Source organism: Vespa velutina, chromosome 5 (assembly GCF_912470025.1).
Source record: "Vespa velutina chromosome 5, iVesVel2.1, whole genome shotgun sequence".
Taxonomy (NCBI): domain Eukaryota; kingdom Metazoa; phylum Arthropoda; class Insecta; order Hymenoptera; family Vespidae; genus Vespa; species Vespa velutina.
In genome coordinates this window covers 1509463-1528541 of record NC_062192.1, presented here as the reverse complement: position 1 = coordinate 1528541, position 19079 = coordinate 1509463, and the positions used below count along the sequence as shown (strand labels likewise).

The 19079-nt window shown below is 28.2% G+C and overlaps 3 protein-coding genes across 4 annotated transcripts; all 3 read left to right on the top strand.

The window, feature by feature from the left end:
• Window positions 1–1223: 1223 nt before the first annotated feature.
• Window positions 1224–3398, top strand: LOC124949382 (glutamate receptor 1-like). The gene is made up of 7 exons (XM_047494375.1): window positions 1224–1718; window positions 1805–2134; window positions 2324–2408; window positions 2506–2714; window positions 2772–2861; window positions 2961–3124; window positions 3206–3398. Exons 1-7 carry the CDS (start codon window positions 1224–1226, stop codon window positions 3396–3398), a joined length of 1566 nt encoding a protein of 521 aa, XP_047350331.1.
• Window positions 3399–4119: 721 nt separating this feature from the next.
• On the top strand, window positions 4120–8027 carry LOC124949381 (glutamate receptor ionotropic, delta-2-like). The gene is made up of 9 exons (XM_047494374.1): window positions 4120–4189; window positions 4581–4592; window positions 4647–5149; window positions 5441–5770; window positions 5882–6056; window positions 6629–6837; window positions 6927–7016; window positions 7380–7543; window positions 7708–8027. The coding sequence occupies exons 1-9, from the start codon at window positions 4120–4122 to the stop codon at window positions 8003–8005; spliced, it is 1851 nt and encodes a 616-aa protein (XP_047350330.1). The 3' UTR covers window positions 8006–8027.
• Window positions 8028–14996: 6969 nt separating this feature from the next.
• On the top strand, window positions 14997–18614 carry LOC124949222 (glutamate receptor 3-like). Of its 2 annotated transcripts, XM_047493966.1 has the most exons (9): window positions 14997–15286; window positions 15440–15782; window positions 15976–16120; window positions 16238–16564; window positions 16995–17151; window positions 17215–17423; window positions 17629–17718; window positions 17921–18081; window positions 18212–18614. In XM_047493966.1, exons 1-9 carry the CDS (start codon window positions 15118–15120, stop codon window positions 18567–18569), a joined length of 1959 nt encoding a protein of 652 aa, XP_047349922.1. In that variant the 5' UTR covers window positions 14997–15117; the 3' UTR covers window positions 18570–18614. The 2 variants fall into 2 exon arrangements, with proteins under 2 accessions (XP_047349922.1, XP_047349923.1); XM_047493967.1 differs by lacking the exon at window positions 16238–16564.
• Window positions 18615–19079: the final 465 nt, after the last annotated feature.

Genomic DNA, 19079 nt, shown 5'->3' with positions numbered 1-19079 from the left:
TTAAATATTCTATGATAGTAATCTTAATGTATCATCACGCACGTAAACATCTACATATATATGTATATATATATATATATATATGTGTGTGTGTGTGTGTGTGTGTATATATATTCATTATAAAACGAAATTGTTTATGGTACACTGAATTTTTTAATTTTTACATTTGCAATGGATAATTGACATGAAATAAACATAACTTTAAATGATTTTCATCGTTTTTATCCGTTCATTTATATTAATGATATTAATATAAAATATATTGTCTATTAAACGTTATTATCAGACCATACGGCTTCTTAATCGATTATAATAATTTTCAATTATAAGCCGACGTTTGCGAATAAAGAATAACTAATATATATCGTATGATAAATGCATATCATTTTGTCAAGTGGTCACCTTGTTTGTATCGATCAAAAAAGCTATTAAATTATTTCCAAGGAAGTGAAACGTAGTTTTTAAAACATTACATTTTACAATTATACGTGTATACGGATGTGTATAAACGAGCATGTATGTATATACATGAATACATACATACAGACACACACATACGCGCACACACACACACACACACCTCGACAAAAAAAAAATTCAGGGAAAGGGACAATTGAAATGAATTTCATTAACCGATGGATGTTATTCCAGTGACAGCACGTATAAAATTATTTTCTTTGAAAGTATATAAACCTGTATTTATATATATACGCACACACATACATATAAAGCGCGATATGCCAAGTGGCAATGTGTCACTCGTATTAATTGAAAAATTTAGTCTCTTGCGATATTCTATCGTCGCCAGGTGAAAAATTTTCTAACATATTACTTTAAAACGTACAATTCGTAAAATTTTATTAATACGCCTATCGATCGATATATTTAGAAACAAAAAAAAAAGAAGAAAAAAAAAAAGAAACAGAAAAAGAAATGATTTTCGTCGTGCAATTGAAAATACTGGCTTTATTTTTTCTTCTTCCTAGAATCGCAAATTCATACGAATTTCTTTCTATCAGCGACGAACATTGTAATTTTATCATCGACATTTGCAAATTATATCAAACGAAGTCGATTATTTTTTTATACGCTCATTCGACAAAAGGTACGAAAATTATATTTAATTACAATTACACTTGATTACATTTCTTCATCGTTACTACGTTCATTTTCTTTGTTTTTCTTTTTTCTTTTCTTCTTCTTCTTCTTCTTTTATATCAGAAATGGAAATGAAAACGACAATGGTCAAATGGACGCGTGCACTTTCACGAGAGGGTTTTACAACGACGAGTTTTTATTTTTCGGAAATGATAAACAAATCATCGTATTACGTAAATCAAATCGTACGACCTCATTATATAGCAATTATATCTAATGACAATGACATTAATGAGTTCTCCTTAGCGACCAGTACCTTCGACATGTCCTTTGCTGTATGGCTAGTTTTATTCATTTACAAGGGACATAATCACGATTATTGTCATAATCCACCAGGTAATATATTTCATTTGAAATTCAACACGGAAATGTTGGTCCGTTGCGGTGACGAAAATATTCTAAGAGAATGGTATTCGATCGATATCGATTGTAATCGAACCGAGATCGATGATTTAGGATACTGGAATATCGAAAAAGGAATAACTAATATCACATCAAATTCTCTTTACGAGAGAAGACATAATTTACAGGGTTACATTATGAAAGCCGTTTTAGTTAAGGTAAAATATTTATCTTTTAAATGTATTATATATTTTATTATATATTCTAAATGATTCGTCATTGTTATTTCATTATTTTTCTTTAGTCATCACCGACAATATATATAAACGAGGCTGGCAAATTAGACGGTTTATTGGGTAGAATGTTAAGAGAAGTTTCTAGTAGTTTAAATTTTAGTTTTAAAATTGTTTCCATGGTAGAAACTTATGGAAAATGGGATCCAATAGAAAACACTTGGACCGGTGCAATCGGTGAATTATATTCTGGACGTGCGGACATTTGTTTTTCATCATTTACAATGACAAATGCCAGATCGAATGTCATTGACTTCACGTATCCTCTTGTCAATTCCAAATACTTTCTCTATATAAAGGAACCAAAAATATTTGCGTTTAAATGGTCATCTTATTTTCAAGTACGATCAATAACATTCCGTCGATTAAAAAATCATCATTCCTTCAAATTATTATTCTATTTCTCCTTTTTCTTACGTTAATTAACTTAAAATTAATTTTTATCTTAGACTTTTTCACGATCTATTTGGTTAGCTTTGTTTGCTTTATTAATCGTTGCAACGATTTTATTGATTTTTCTCAAAATAAAGGATAAAAATAATCATAAAATAGGACAATTATTATCCGACAATTTTCTGGAAGTTTGGGGTATATTTTGTCAGCAAGGACTGTCAGGTATTATTCGACATATTTCTTCATTTTTCTTTTTTTTCAATTATTCACAATTTTTATATTAACAATTATATTTATAAAAAGTATACCTTTGATTTAGATATTCCTGATAGATTTTCATTAAGAATAGCTTACTTCTCTATATTCCTTTTGGGTGTGGTCTTATTGGCCGCATATTCTGCATCATTGACGAGCTTTTTAACAACCGGCATCTACAAATTACCATTTAATTCATTAGAGAGCTTCGTTGAAGACGGTACTTATCAACTTTCCGTACTTCGCGATACAGCTGAATATGATATGTTATTAGTAAGTAGAATACGTATTATTAACGTTGTTCCTATGATGAAAAATATTTATTTATAGAATTCTAGTGATCCGCTTGAAAAGAAAATGATGAAGTTAATGTTGGACGAAGAAAAATTGTCGATACATGTTGTTGATGGATTTATACAGGTACGATGAATTTTTATAAAAAAAAAAAGAAAACATTTTTTTCATCGTTTGACATTTTTATTATTTTCATAATTAATACTGCTCGTTTTAATATTATAGGTTTGTAATAATCCTAAACTGGCTTTATACTTGGCTGACGTATTAAAGGATGTTATAGTTTCTAAAATACCATGCGATGTCATTGGTATTGAAACTGGACGTATACAAAAATCAGCAATGATTTTATCTAAGAACAACCCGTTTACCGACGTAATCAATTTTCAGTAAGCGAACATACGTCTAATAATAATTATTATCTTAATGTTCATTCATCGTACGTTTAATCAGGAATTTTTTATTTCTAGCTTATTGAAATTTATCAACAGAGGTATGAATAATCGTATGAAAAACTTAACATCCAAAATGAAATCCAATGATATAATCGAGAATCAATCGATTGAGATTAAAAGCGTAATATCCCTTATTCTCTTCATCGTAATTGGTGTCATATCGAGTATTTTTATTCTGATCATAGAAAAGTATTTTTTTGTCTCGTAAAAAAATGAAAAATTAGATCTATTTTAACATTGATCGTATTCCATCGATTAAATCATTTGTATTTTATTATGTAAAAATGTTTTTAAATGATATACAAGAAAAAGAATTCGCTAATCACAATTCTGATACACATATATATATATATATATATATATATATATATATATATATATATTTAATGTTATTATTCTATTGAAATATAATATAACAGGTGTATTAATATCTAAACTTTTGCATTATTTATAAGTAAGATTTTAAATTAAAATAGAATTTTTTTCTCTACGGTGTTATATGGTCTGATCGCAAGTATAGCACTTTTTTTTTCTTTTCTTCTTTTTTCTTTCTTCCTTCCTTCTTTTTTTTTTTTTTTTCTTTTTTTTTTTTTTCTTTATCACACTCGTCGAATGTACATACGAAACATTTTAATTCCTTTTCAAATCGTATCAATCTTTTTCTCGTTTAGACGTAGCACGATATGTGGTGTGTGTGTATTTCGTAATTGAAAGAAAAAAAGGAAAAATAAGGAAAGGAAAGAGAATAAAAAAAAGCGAAATAAAGAAGAAGAAAAAAAAGAGAGAGAGAGAGAGAGAGAGAGAGAGAGAGAAAGAGAAAGAAAATTACGATCGTCATTTTTTTTATTTATGACGTCGCACGATCTAGCGATATAATTTAATCGCTTTTCCTCGAGTTTTTCAATAAACATATTTTTCTATCTAGAATAATGTCCGAGTTCAGATCGCTACGGCGCGTCAAATTTCCCATGATTAATATCGGTGTATATCAACGTGCATGTAAATTTATGAGAATTCAGATATTCTTTCTTCGAAGGTTAAACGTATCGAAATAATCTTGATAAAATTATTTATTAATACAGTTTTTCTATTTAATCCATGGACTATAAACCTAACCATTCTAACAGTCTACCTATTTAAACCATACTAGAAATACAGTTTATTTACTACATCGTAAGGTAGTGTTGTCGAACGTAGTAAAGTTATACAATGTCAAAATTGTTTCTTATTACGTTAATATATTTATCCTTGATCGTATCGTATATCGTATGTTTTCTCAATTCAATAATACACTCACCGAATGGATTTCTATTGGAAGGTTATATTTCTTATATAAACGATGTATGTCGTTTTTATAAGACATCTTCGATATTTCTCTTATACACGACAGCTTATATTGGAGGTAATGTTCCATGAAATAATTCATATTTTATAACACTTTTTTATTTATCGATAGATCTTTTTTTAATAGATTTAAGATTCAGTAAGATAATACATAATTGGGCACGTTTATTTTCACACGAAAAAATTCCATTTATTGGATTACACATATCGAATATGCCAAAAACGTCTTTCTATCGATACAAAATCACAAGGCCATTGTACGTGGTAATATTGTTCGACGATCAATCGGTCGAAGAATTTTCTAATGCTTCTAGTATATTCAATATGTCATTTCCGGTTTGGTACGTTATATTCTTGCCTGGAAATTATCGTCAGAATTATTGTCACGAAAAGTCAAGAAATTTGTTCAATGTTCGTTTCAATACCGAAATGTTAGTGACATGTCCTTACGACAATATTACACGAGAATGGTACTCATTGAGAGAGAATCAAACTGAGACGTTAGATTTGGCTATATTGAAATCTGACGGTACCTTCAATTTTTTAACGAACTTGTCGTTAAACTACAGAAGAAAGAATATGAACGGATTGTCCCTTAAGACCGTTGTTGTCGAGGTGAGAAAAACAATGATGATTATTATTTTGATTAGCATGCAAATTGAGTTGCAATAATTGAGACGCATTATCAATTCGTTACGATAGTAATACAATGTAGTTTTATCTCTTTGTAGATAAATTTTATATAACGATCGGTATATCTTTATTTCAAATGATTTAAGCCATTGTAATATATAAAGATTAAAAAAAAAAAAAAAAAAAAAAAAAAAATGTATACATATATATATTTATGCAGATTTAATTTTTCTTTTTCTTTTTTTTTTTTTTTTTTTTTTTAATTATATACAGGATAGTCCGTATATCGAAGTAGAGAAAAATGGAACCTTAAGCGGATTATTCGGAGATGTATTAAGCGAGCTCAGTGAAACGGCAAATTTTACTTTGAATATCGTTAAATTCGTTAAGGAGTATGGTAGATGGGACGAAAAAAAAAAAATTTGGACTGGTGCAGTCGGTGAGATAGCGTCTGGACGTGCCGATATATCAATTTCAGAATTCTCATTGACAAATAGCAGGCTCAATGTAGTTGATTATATTGCACCGATCATAATTAGTCCCTTGCATTTTTATATTAAGGATCCATTACTTTATGGTACCAAATGGACCGGTCATTTTAAAGTAAGTAACGTAAATATAGTAAGGTAAATGGAATTGTTAAAGAAACAAACAAAAAAAATATATCCAATTAAATACATAATCATATATATAAAATTAATTGTATCCTTCAAGGTATTCGATTTGAAGATTTGGATATTTATTATTGTAATAATATCGACAGCACCGTCACTCGTGAGTATTTTAAAAATGACCGAGAATCCAAAACGAGGAACGCATCAGGTCATTTCAATGATTTTAGAAAATTATCTTCAATTTTGGGGTATCTTTTGTCAACAGGGTCTCGCTGGTAACATTCATTGGACAATTAAAAAAATATATATAAATTATGTGACGTTAATTAATCACGATGACGTGTAACAAAGTGGCGCGAATCACGGCTGTCGATTTAGTTTTTTCTTTTCCTTTTCTTTTTTTTTTTTTTTTTCTTTCTTCTTTTCACACTTGTCAAATGGGAGAACAAAAAAGCGTGTGAAATGTCGACGCGTGGGAATTTTTAATTTTTTTTTCTTTTTTTTTTATTCACGAGATTTATCAAAAACATCAATTGAACAGCATCGATCGATTATTCGGGTATTAATAGACATTCTAATTTTTTAATAGCTTATTACTATCATTATGATTGATAAATCAAATCGAATCGAATAGATTTTAATCCTATCACGTTTGAATATTAACGTTTCACCGGACACATTAATATTTTATTAAATTTTTCACGACAATAATATATTCATAATCGACGAAAGTGTTAATTCATTCGTTCGCTATTAGACTGGCACGTGGTTCACGCGACATTAGAAATATTAATGAACGAATAAGAATGAAATTTTATTCCTTTCCTTTTTTTTTTCTTCTTTTTAGCATTCCCTTATCGACTTTCATTAAGATTGGCATACTTTTCGACCTTCCTTTCTGCCTTTATCGTGTTCGCTGCTTATTCCGGAACATTGGTATCATTTTTAACGAATAGCGTTCGTATTTTACCATTCCGATCACTCGAAGAACTCGTCAATGATGGTACTTATCAGGTCATCGTTTATAAAGGTGGAGCCGATTACGATATGTTTGCCGTAAGTACAATTGAACGAAATGTAATAATACATTTATGTAAAATTACATTGATAAAGATTACTTATACGTTAGATATTTATTTATATAGTATGGCAATGATTCATTATCAAAAAGGATTATGAAGATTATGAGAAAGGAAGAGAAATTACCGAACACAGCTTTGGAAGGGATTTCACAGGTAGATATATGTATCCTTCTAATCCCATAACAATATTATATTTATCATAAGATTTAATTAATCGAAAGCTCGGATCTTATTATTTTCTAATTCTATAGAAAAGGAAAGAAAGAAAAAGAAAAAAGAAATTAATTACTTAAACGAATTTAATCGATTGAAACGCATAAATTTTATTCTTCTTTTGAAATCTTTTCAGAATGATCGTAAAACATTTCATCCACGTCTAAATTAATATCTATGATAAATAAATTCTAACGATATAAATGTCTATACTTGTTTCTTGAAATTAATTTGATTTAAAAAAATTTTTTATCGATGAATTATTCAAAATTTTTTTTAATACTAATTGCATATCCATTCTAGGTTTGCAACGAACGTAGAGTCACATTTTTGACAAGCGTCGAAGTACAATTATCATTTCACAATCATTCTTTATGCAACATAGTCAGTATAAATAGCGGACAAATAATTACACTGGCAATGATATTGACGAAAAACAATCCATTTACCGACTTGATAAATCATCAGTGAGTAATAGAATTTTTATCAATTTAATATAACATTAATCTACGAAGATTTTAATTTTCATACAAACACATTTATCTTTATGTTGTATTTTTCTTTAATGTTTCTTTTTTTGTTTTGTTTTTGTTTTTATTTATCGCTTATATATGTATTTTTTATTTAACAGTATGAATCAGCTTTTTTACAATGGTGTCATCAATCGTCTCAAAACTAAAAACATGAAGATGATGAAGTACGACGGGTCAACGTACAAGAGCATTTCCTTTCGATCTATTTATCCTATTATTGATCTTTTGAAGATCGGTCTTGCGATAAGTATTTGTATATTAATTATAGAGTTATTGTTTCAAAAGGTATATTTTTCTTTTTACGAAAAAAAACACATTCGTATTGAGAAAAGGATCGATGAAAATTTAAGAAGATTTAATCGATTGAATTATCGCAAAGATAATTTTATTTCGTGATTACGTTGGAAAGACAATTTACAATTTGTAACATGCACGATGGTCGACAAGTAATGTTGGAATTTTTCAATATTAAGAAAAAAAAAAAAAAAAAAAAAAAAAAAAAAAGAAAAAAGAAGAAACACTTAATTTATTTCAATACAAATATTTTGTTTAAATTAAAATTTAATATATAAAATTTATATTTCATATTTTAAATTAAATCGATGATTAAAGAATGTATATCATTTTATTTATTTATATTTTTTTTTTTTACTTACAGTTTAAAAATTCTAAAAGTTTTTAATAAAAAAAAAAAAAAAAAAAAAAAAAAAAGAAGAAGAAAAAAAAATTATCAGTATCATTTATTTATCATATGAAGTATCAAAAATTTCGACATTTTATTTCTTTGTCAATTTGATATTTACTTTATTTTAATCCTTTTAAAACATTCATAGAAAAATATAATACGTTTAAGAAGAAAATTTATTAAATAACGTTTTACACTTACCAAGGATGATAATCAATCGAGTGTTTTCATCGATATATATATTCTTACTTACAATACAAAATGACATTTACCTAATGTTTATGATTAAAGTCGATAGGTAAATGAGAGAAATATGTTTACTTCGCAACGATCTTTTAATCTAAATATTTATAATCATTTCTAAGGGAAAAATCTAAAGTGACATGAATGTATGTCATTAGAATATCAAGGATAAAAAATTCTCAATATACTGGGTGAGTCGATCAAGCTATTGCCATATAAACTAAATTATTATATGTCACATTTTTTTACATTAATAAAATAATTTTAATGATAAATCTTTCAGTGTTAATAAAAAAAATTCTTCGGATAAATATAAATATATTATTTCTTTTTAATGGAAATAATTTTTTAGATATATAAATTTATAGATATATAAATTATGTCACATACGTGACAATAGTTATTGGCACATCCAGTATATACAGTATAAATGTAATGTGAAATACATGAAATACATTTACTTTCAAAATTCCCTCGTAAAAGGTAAAGAGCTATATTCTCCTTATCACTCGCAATCATCTAATGGAATATTAGTACATGTGCGCATGCAATTTGTAAATTGAACTGCATTTTCTATATGATCGACGTTGTAATAGGGATGGATGTCATTAAAAAAAAAAGGAAAAAAAAAGAAAAAAGGCTTCTGATTTTTCGCTCGTTTTCCTTTTCCTTTTTTCTTTTTTTTTTTTCTTTTTTCTTTCTTTCTTTCTTTCATTCATTCCATGATTCTCTTACGACGAACTTAACATTTAACCGCTTATTTCTTTTATTTTATTCGATCGTCTTTTTAATTATTATCAACGAGGTTCTCATTTTTTTCTGCACCTTTTTTCTTTCTCTTTTGTTTTGTTTTTTTTTTCTTTCTTTCTTTCTTTTTTTGATAAATGCAAGCGCAATAAACGCTAGCAGTACGTTGAAAAATGTTTTAAGATCTAATCGAATTTTTATTTGAATGCATCCGAGTCTGTGCATAGTTGATACTATATTGCATTGAAGGTAAAATTGCTCAGACTCGACGTTCGAAACTTAGTCACTCGTTGTTCGTTCTTGCTCAATCCTGAATACGTTTTGTTTGATCAATTAAAATTCTTTTATCGAATATCCATAATAATATTTACGATTGTATATCTATCAATTTATTCAATTATATCATCGAGGATTAATCAACGATCAATCGTCATATCATTCATCGAACAAATTTCGTGAAAATTGTAAAATTTCATTTTCTTTTCTTTTCTTTTCTTTTTTATTTTCCTCCATACGTTTCTATTTGCGAATAGTAATAAAGAAAAAAATAAAAAGAAGACAATGTCATTATTGTTAAGAAATCTTCTTATCGTCGTGCTCGTAATCGTTATTCTAAGGAAAGGAAATAGTTTCGATAACAAGATAAACTATATATCTCAAATAATCGATATCTCTAAATTTTACAAAACCTACAGCGTTTTTCTCCTGCACGCAGGTACGTCAAAAGGTACGTATTATCGATCGAATTTATCTAATGTGAAAAAAAAATAAAAAAAAAAAAAAAACAATTAACGAAAATCTTATTAATCTATACACCATTAGAAATTATTCTATAGAAAAATCTACGAGATGTATTATTAACGTTAATCAATTATCTTATAAATCGAATGAATCTCGTCGATTGTGAAAGGATCATTAAATTATTTCATAAAAGATAATTTAAACGACAGATCGTTAAATTATTATAAAGAAAGGGGCGGGGGGAGAGGGAAGGGGGAACGAAAAAGAAAAAGAAAAAAAAAGAGGGATGAATTGAACTTAATAAAATATAATAAAACTCGTGTAAACATTTCGTTCCTATGATTAATTCGTACACTTTTGTCTATTAAATCTTTGTAATTTGTAATAAAATTGTAATTCGAAATGATAACTTCGTTATAGATTTAATTAATATTATTTTTATTATTAATTTTAGATATGAAATTTAGCAGTGTTATTCATCGTTGGATTTGCGAATTATCTCGTAATGGTTTCATGTCAATCGGCATAAAAATATCGAATATTCGAGATACCACCTATTACGAGAATCGTATAATACGACCATTATTCGTTGTATTTCTTACTGACGAGGAATCGATAAAAACATTTTCAAATAATACCAGAAACATTGACATGTCATTTGGTTATTGGTACGTCATATTTTTGCCTGGATATAATCAGAACGATTATTGTCCAATACCAAAAGGTAATCCCTTCAATCTACTCTTCAATACGGAGATGCTGGTATCTTGTCCTAAGGATAAAATTATGCGGGAGTGGTATTCACTGAGGGCGAATCAAACTAAGGTATTTGAATTGGCTAAATGGGAACCTAATGAAAAATTGACGTTTTTAACTAAGCTCAGTTTATACGAGAGGAGAAACAGTTTAGAGGGTTTAGTTTTACCAGCCATATTTGTAATGGTAAGTAAATATTACTTCAAAAAAAAAAAAAAAAAAAAAAAAAAAAGAAAATACATATGTATATATATAAAAATACGTATATAATAACAATATTATATAATTAAATATTATCAGTTTAAATAATAAAATAAATATTGTGTAATTATATCAAACATTATTAATTCTAATAATATAGTAAATATTATATTATTAAATTAAACGTTAATTATTTTAATGATATGATAAATATTACGTAATATAGTTATAGTGATAATTGATTATTATAAATTGAAGAATGTCTTTCTCTTTTTTTTTGTTTTGTTTTTGTTTTTATGAAAGAACAATCCTTTCATCGATATAGACGACGATGGTAATTTGTCTGGATCCTGTGGTAAAATATTAATCGAGCTTAGCAGACTGGTAAATTGTTCATTAGCCATTGTCAATAATACCTTATCGAATGGTAGAAGGAATGCTAAATATAACACATGGAACGGTGCTATCGGTGAATTGATAGCAAATCGTGCACAAATTTCTATGTCCTATGTCTCAATGAGCAGTCCAAGACTCGACGTTGTTGACTTTACTATACCGTTCATTCTATCATCCTTCTCATTGTATATCAAGGAGCCAAATGTTTTGAACATAGAATGGTCTAATTATTTTCGCGTAAGTCTATATCATTATTTATCATATTCTTAAATTAATAATAATAATAATAATAATAATAATAATAATAATAATAATAATAATAATAATAATAATAATAATGATGATGATGATGATCTTTATCATTTTAAATTTACTCATGTTTGTTTGTTTGTTTTTTCTTTTTTTTTTCCTTTTTTTAGGCATTCAATTACAAACTTTGGATAGCTTTAATCGTTCTAATCTTCACGACGCCAATTTTATTGGTCTCCATAAAAATTACAACGAATGAACGTAACTACGCGTCATTGATATCGGATTCTTATTTACAAATATGGGGAATATTTTGTCAACAGGGACTCGTTGGTAAATTCATTTTGAAAATATTTATATAATACATATTTATTATCTCATATCTGTATATATATTTAATTGTCACTTTGAAAATTTTTCTTTTATCTTATTTTTTTCCCCCCTTTTTTGTTCTTCTTTGTCCCATTTTATTTCTTCTCCGTTTTTTTTTTCTTCCTTTTTTTTTTTTTTTGTTTCTTTTTAGAATTTCCTCAAAGATCATCAATCAGATTGGCATATATTTCATTGTTCCTTTTGGCATTGATCGTCTCATCGGCTTATTCGGCCTCTTTGATATCTTTTCTGACGAACGCTGTACATCGTTTACCATTCGTTTCATTAGAAGAATTTATACAGGATGGTACATACAAATTAATAACGGCCAAGGACAGTTTGGAATACGACGTATTTGCCGTGAGTTATTTTTTCTTTTTTTTTTTTTTTTTTTATGGGAATATCTTACGCAGTGTGTTTATTTTGTATTACTATTAAAAAAAGAAAAAAAAAAAAAAAAAGAATTGGTTTTACACGTTCTCTTTCTTTTCTTTTTTTCTTTTTTTTCATTTTTTTCATTTTTTTCATTTTTTTCTTCTTCTTATTTTTTTTTTTTTGTAATCTCAACCCGGATATTTCACTTTAGAACAATTTAGAAAGTATTCTGCACGCATATCTTTACTCTTTTATTTCTTCTTCTTTTTTTTTTTTTTTTTAATATTTATCGATTGAAACAATAAAAAAGGGAAAAAAGAAAAAAAAAGGAAAGAGAAAAAAATTGGTAAGTAAATAGTAAAAAATAAAAAAAGCACCTAAATAATATATATACTATTTACAATTTGTCTTAATATATTTATTCGTAAAGGGTGACATTGTTAGAAAGATATTTTTATAGAATTCCAAGCAACCATTGGCAAAGAAAGTTATGTCTTTCATGATTGCCGAGGAACGTTTACCAGCAACACCTCTGGACGGATTTGTTCAGGTAATTATGATTGGGCGGGGGGTGGGATGGAGGGGAAATAAAAAGAAAAAAAAAAAGAAAGGCATATGAATTATAACAATAATTGTTACATTGCAATATATGAAATAAATAAACACATACACACACACACATACGCGCACACATATATATATATATATATATATATATATAGATAATGTATATATGTATATATATATATATATATATATATATATACAACTATAGATAATGTGTAATAATTTGCAGCTTTGTAACGAGAATAATATAGCGATGTACGTATCGACCGAAGTAAGAAACGTTTTAGATCCTGAAATACCTTGCAATATCGTGCACATTAATCTTGGTCATATAGATAGTGTATCACTGATGTGGTCGAAAAAGAATCAATTTCTCAGTCTGATAAATCATCAGTGAGTGTAACGTGATATCAGAGGAACGTGTACGACGACAATAATTATCATAAACATTTTTTAAAAATATTTCTTAACGTTTCAGTTTATTCAAATTTATGAGAAACGGTATGATAGCACAATTGAAATCGCAAAGCAGTCCGAATAATAAAAAATGCAAAAAGAAGATAGGCTTAAATGCCGTACAAGTTTGGAGTATCATACCGATATTATCGTTTCTCGAAATAGGCGTTTTTCTAAGTCTATGCGTGTTTATCGTAGAAAAATTATATTTTGCACGTGACAAATTGGTGGTTATAAAAAACGGATGTAGAAAAAAGCTATTGCGGAAATAATAATAATAATAATAATGTCTACTATTGGATATGTATTTTCAATTTAAATTTAAATTTATCTACGTGCATACACATATAACCATACACATATACGCGTACACACACAGACACGAATAAATACGAAATATATTCAATAAAGGAGCAATATCATTAGGCTGTGATGATTTTAATAATCATTTTGTAAAATTACTTATCTTAGACCTCCTCCCTGCTCTGTTTCTTCCTCTCCACTAAATAGAAAATACGAGAATCCAAGTAGCAATTACTTTTGAGAAGAGGAAACGAAGGACGTATCCTGTATTGTTTTACAATATGTATGTATTACAACACTGTGTTTACAACGAAAAGGAAAAAAAGGCCCGGTAATGTTAGAAGTTTCAAACATATGACAAGTTTCACGTATCTCTCATCTCTCGTACGGAATATCAAGAAAAAGAAATTAGAATTTTCTCTCTCTCTATCTCTCTCTCTCTCTCTCTCTCTCTCCTTCCTTTTTTCCTTTTTTCTCTCCTTTTTTTCCCCACATTTCCTTTCTTTTTTTTTCTTTCTTTTTTTTTTCCCTACCAACCATTTTCCTCCCCTATTTTCTCCCATATGTGTCGAACGCGACGGGTCTTTATTATGCGTTCGACCACGGTCAGGTTAACATTAACGACGATCGTAATTGTAGCGAGACAATGTGAATGACGTTCCCGATGTGATAGTGTTAACCATCACCAGACGTTGGAAATAATTCACAGCTTGCTCGTAATTTTCCTGATAGTCGGCAGCTTTATCAACCGTTGATCTCTACGTTATTTGTACAGAAACGCAACGACAAACGCAAATACACATGGACGGTAAGAGAAAAAGAGAGATAGAAGCGTATACATACATACATATATATATATATATATATATATATATATATATATATATTATATATATAATATATATATACACACATATTGTATATACGTGTACGATAGTAATGCATAATGTAGAAGGTGTACGATCAAGGAACAAAACCGTGGTAATACCCTCAGTAATACCTCGGAGGTAGAGATAGTCGTAAGAAGATAAAATCGAGCGTGGAAGTACGACAATCGCCTTTCAGTCGATTCAATCACGTGTTCGTAGTAAGCCGGGACCTTGTCAAGGAAGAACACTTCCTACTTATCTTCGTCTTTGCTTTCCCTTTTTTTTTTGTTGTTGTTGTTGTTGTTGTTTTTCTAAATTTCCACTCGTTTCATTTCGTACAATTTATTTATTTATTTATTTATTTATTTGTTTCTCACTTTCTTATCCATTTTCTCTATATCCTTCTCCTTCTTCCTTCGATCGACTTTCTAAATAATACATTCAAAAATTATATCACGTGATAAATACTTATAACGTGAATAATAATGTGATCCAAATAACAAAATGGAATAAGATAGTTCAGTTAATCTAAATCATGAGATTTAAAGATGTCTTCAAGAATTTATATCGTTTTATTCGTTATTATAATATTATTTGGTAATAACGTTGTAATTGGTTTAAACGTGACCACTCAAGATTATCTTCTTCTTATTACTAAGGTTTACGACACTTATGAATCATCTTCTGTGTTTTTCGTGGATAGTGGTCGTACCAATAGTAAGCATGATTAATATATATATATACATATATATATATATATAGTTTTGAGTTTAATAATTAACCATTAATATATACGTACACACACACACACATATATATATATATATATATATATATGTATATATAATGATTAAGAATGTAATTCAATAGACTTGCAGATTTCTACTATGTTACACGCGTGGTCTCGTGAAATTTCTCGTCAAGGAATCTTTTCAATAAGCATTAATTTCTCCGAACTCAAAAAAATGAAATATTATCAAATATCGAGACCATTGTTCGTTATAATTATATCGACATGGGAAAATCTTGAAGAATTTTCAAAGGTAACCAAAGAAATTGACGTTTCTCTGTACATATGGTTCGTGTTATTCGTTGAAACGGCAAACAATACTTTGGAAAAATTTTGCAAAAATCCTATCGGCAATATCTTCAATTTGAACTTCGATACCGAGATGTTGATACTTTGCTACGACGAAATGATATTAAAGGAATGGTACATATTACATTTTATTTATTTATAACGTCACGTTACTTTCTTTTTTCTTCTTCTTTTTGTTTTTTTTCTTGTATTTATTTTTTATATCTTTTCTCCTTTCGTTTTCTTCCTTTCTTTTTCTTTTCTTTTTTTTTTTTTTTTTTAATACGAATTTTCTTCGCACATTTAATTATTATGTTTACACGTTAAGGTACTCGATACAAGGTAACAATACAATAACGTCGAATTTCGCCATTTGGAAACCCGGAAAGGATTTTTCCGTAATAACAAAGATGAGCCTTTATAACCGAAGAAGCGATCTTTTTGGAACAGTTTTACGTGTTGGTTGGGTCAAGGTATTCGTATTTAATTCTTTAATTTATTTTGCAACAATAATTTATTATTGTAATAATTAATTAAAAAAAAAAAAAAAAGAAAAAGAAAAAAAAAAGGAAAATTTTAATTCATTATAGGATTCTTCTTTTATCGGAGCAAAAGATAATAAGCTTAATATGTTACTCGGTGAAATAGTTACGGAATTAAGTAAAATGATGAATTTTACAACCGAAATATTAGATCCCGTCGATGCTTATGGTAGTTGGAACAAGGAAAATGAAACCTGGACCGGTGTTATAGGTCAATTGATATCCGGGATAGCCGATATAGGTGTTGCCGAATTCACGGTTACAACTCGGAGACTCGAGGCCATAGATTTCACATTGCCATTTTTACTTTCACGAAATCGTCTTTACATGAAAGAACAGAGCGGTGCTTTGATTCAGTGGTCCGCATATTTTAAGGTTTATTCTTCGAAAATTCTTTTCCAATATATATATATATACATCTCTGATTTAATAATACTTCTCGCTTATCATTCGATATTTTTTATTTAATTATATATAAGTGTATATGTATGTGTGTATATATATATATATATTTTTTTTTTCCACACTATAGTTTTCATAAATTTTGTGTTCATCCTATCGTTCTGATTCTTTTCATAATAATATGTATATAAATATATCTTTTCTTTTTTTTTTTTCTCTAGACATTTAATCCTGGAATTTGAACGACGATAATTCCTATGTGATGACTTTATATATCAAAAATTTTCCAAATAATTATTATCATTGTGTTCGTCCAATCAATCGTTGTTTTTCATATAATATTATGGTATATAAATATTTTTGTTTTTTCTTTTTTTTTTTTTTCTTCTTCTTCTTTTCTTAGACTTTTAGTTTTGGAATCTGGGCGATGTTAATCTTAGTGATAACGACAACTCCCATTTTATTGACCTTAATTAAGACAAAGGGTTCCTTTTCTGGATCTCTTTTATCTGAAAATTATATTCACGTATGGGGTATTTATTGTCAACAGGGATTAGCAGGTACTGTGTAGAGCGTAAAAATATAAAAATATTCTAAGACAATCTATTATTATACGCTTTCAGAATTTCCAACTGAACCATCTTTACGTCTGGCTTTCATCTCCATCTTCGTCTCGGCTATAATAGTCTCGGCTGCTTATTCGGCTTCGTTAATTAGCTTCTTGACCGTGACCACAGAGAGTTTACCTTTTTCCAGTCTCGACGATTTCGCCAACGCTCGCACATACCACTTGATCGTTTTCGGCAACAGTGCCGATTACGACATGTTCGCGGTAATTTCTATAATTCCAAATAATATTCATGATTAGGCGCAATGTTTTTCTTTTTTTATTTTTTTTTTTTTTTTTTCATTTTTTTCCTTCCGTTGCGTTTCGTCGGTTGTTCTTTTCTTTTTTTTTTTTTTTCCTATTAAAAACAAAAAAAAAAGAAGATTATTACTTCTCCGTACTCCGAATACACACTATGATTATTTTGCAGAATGCGAAGGATGAGGTCATTATGAAAATGATGGAACTAATGAAGCCGAAAAAGCAATTACCAACCAGTTTGCACAATGGATTTGATCAGGTACATATATATATATATATATATATATATATATTTACATAGAAGGATAACAATGTCAATAGACAAAAATTATCTACTCTATTATGATCGATTAACTACATGCTCGTGACTACGTTCATACAGTTCATACGATATTCTTATTAAATGGAGTTTATATTTATCTTTCGCTTTTTTTTTTTTTTCGTTTTCTTTTTTCACGCAGGTATGCCGAGAGAAAGTGGCATTTTATACGACCGAAGAAATGAAAAAGACAATAAATCTTTATCTATCTTGTAAGATTAATTACATTGAAACTGGTAGATCGGATAGTTTGGCAATGACCCTGCCGAAGGGTAGTCCCTTTAAGGGTTTAATTAATTATCAGTAAGTAATCGGAGATAAAGGTAATAAGAGAAATCTTTTATTAACGATTACTATCGATAATGATATATTATAATCCTTTTTTTACTTTTTTTCTTTTTTTTTTTTCTGATTTCTTTCTTCTTTTCTCCAGCTTGCAAAAATTCATAGACAACGGTATAATGAATCGTTTGAGAGGATCGTTCATTATACAACCGAGTTTATCGAGAACAAGTCACAGTGCTGTCAGTTTGTGGGATGTCACACCAATTTTGGCCGTACTTAGCGGCGGTACAATATTAGGTATTATCATTCTAATAATAGAGAGGACCTATCATCATTATAAAATGAAAAGGAAATTTTCGAGATCTAATTTGAAAATATTACAAAACGGATTAAACGTTCCAAAATATTCTAACGTTAACCGAATAGATAAGAACTATATCTTGGAAAAGTTGAACAGAGCGCATAAAATTAACGATTTCAAATCGTCGATTAATTATTTCCCGTGATATATATATTTTTAATTAAATATAAATAATAGATATAACATGATAGTCAGAGTAAATAGTAAATCGATCGAAAGACATGATCTTTTGGTGTATCATTTTATATATATATATATATATATATATATATATTCTTTTTTTTAATTTAAATATTTTTAAACAGACAACATTAATATCTAACAAATTCATTCAGTAACGTGATCGTTAAAATTTTGTTCATTTATTGTATATTTAATTGACGTAGTTAATCGGCCCTTGTGAATTAATTGTCCGTCCGTAAATATATAGCTGTATCTATCGTTCCTAAAAAAAAAAAAAAAAAAAAAAAAAGAGAGATAATATTATCGAAGAGGTATAAGAACGAAAAAAGAAAAAAAAGAAAAAAAAAAAAACGAAAAGAAAAGAGAAGAAAGAAAAAAAGGAAAGGAAACTCAACGAGCTACGTATTTTATTCCATCAACAAAATACGTATACCTATGCCGGGCGTGAAATCGCTTTCACTTTATGCAGTAG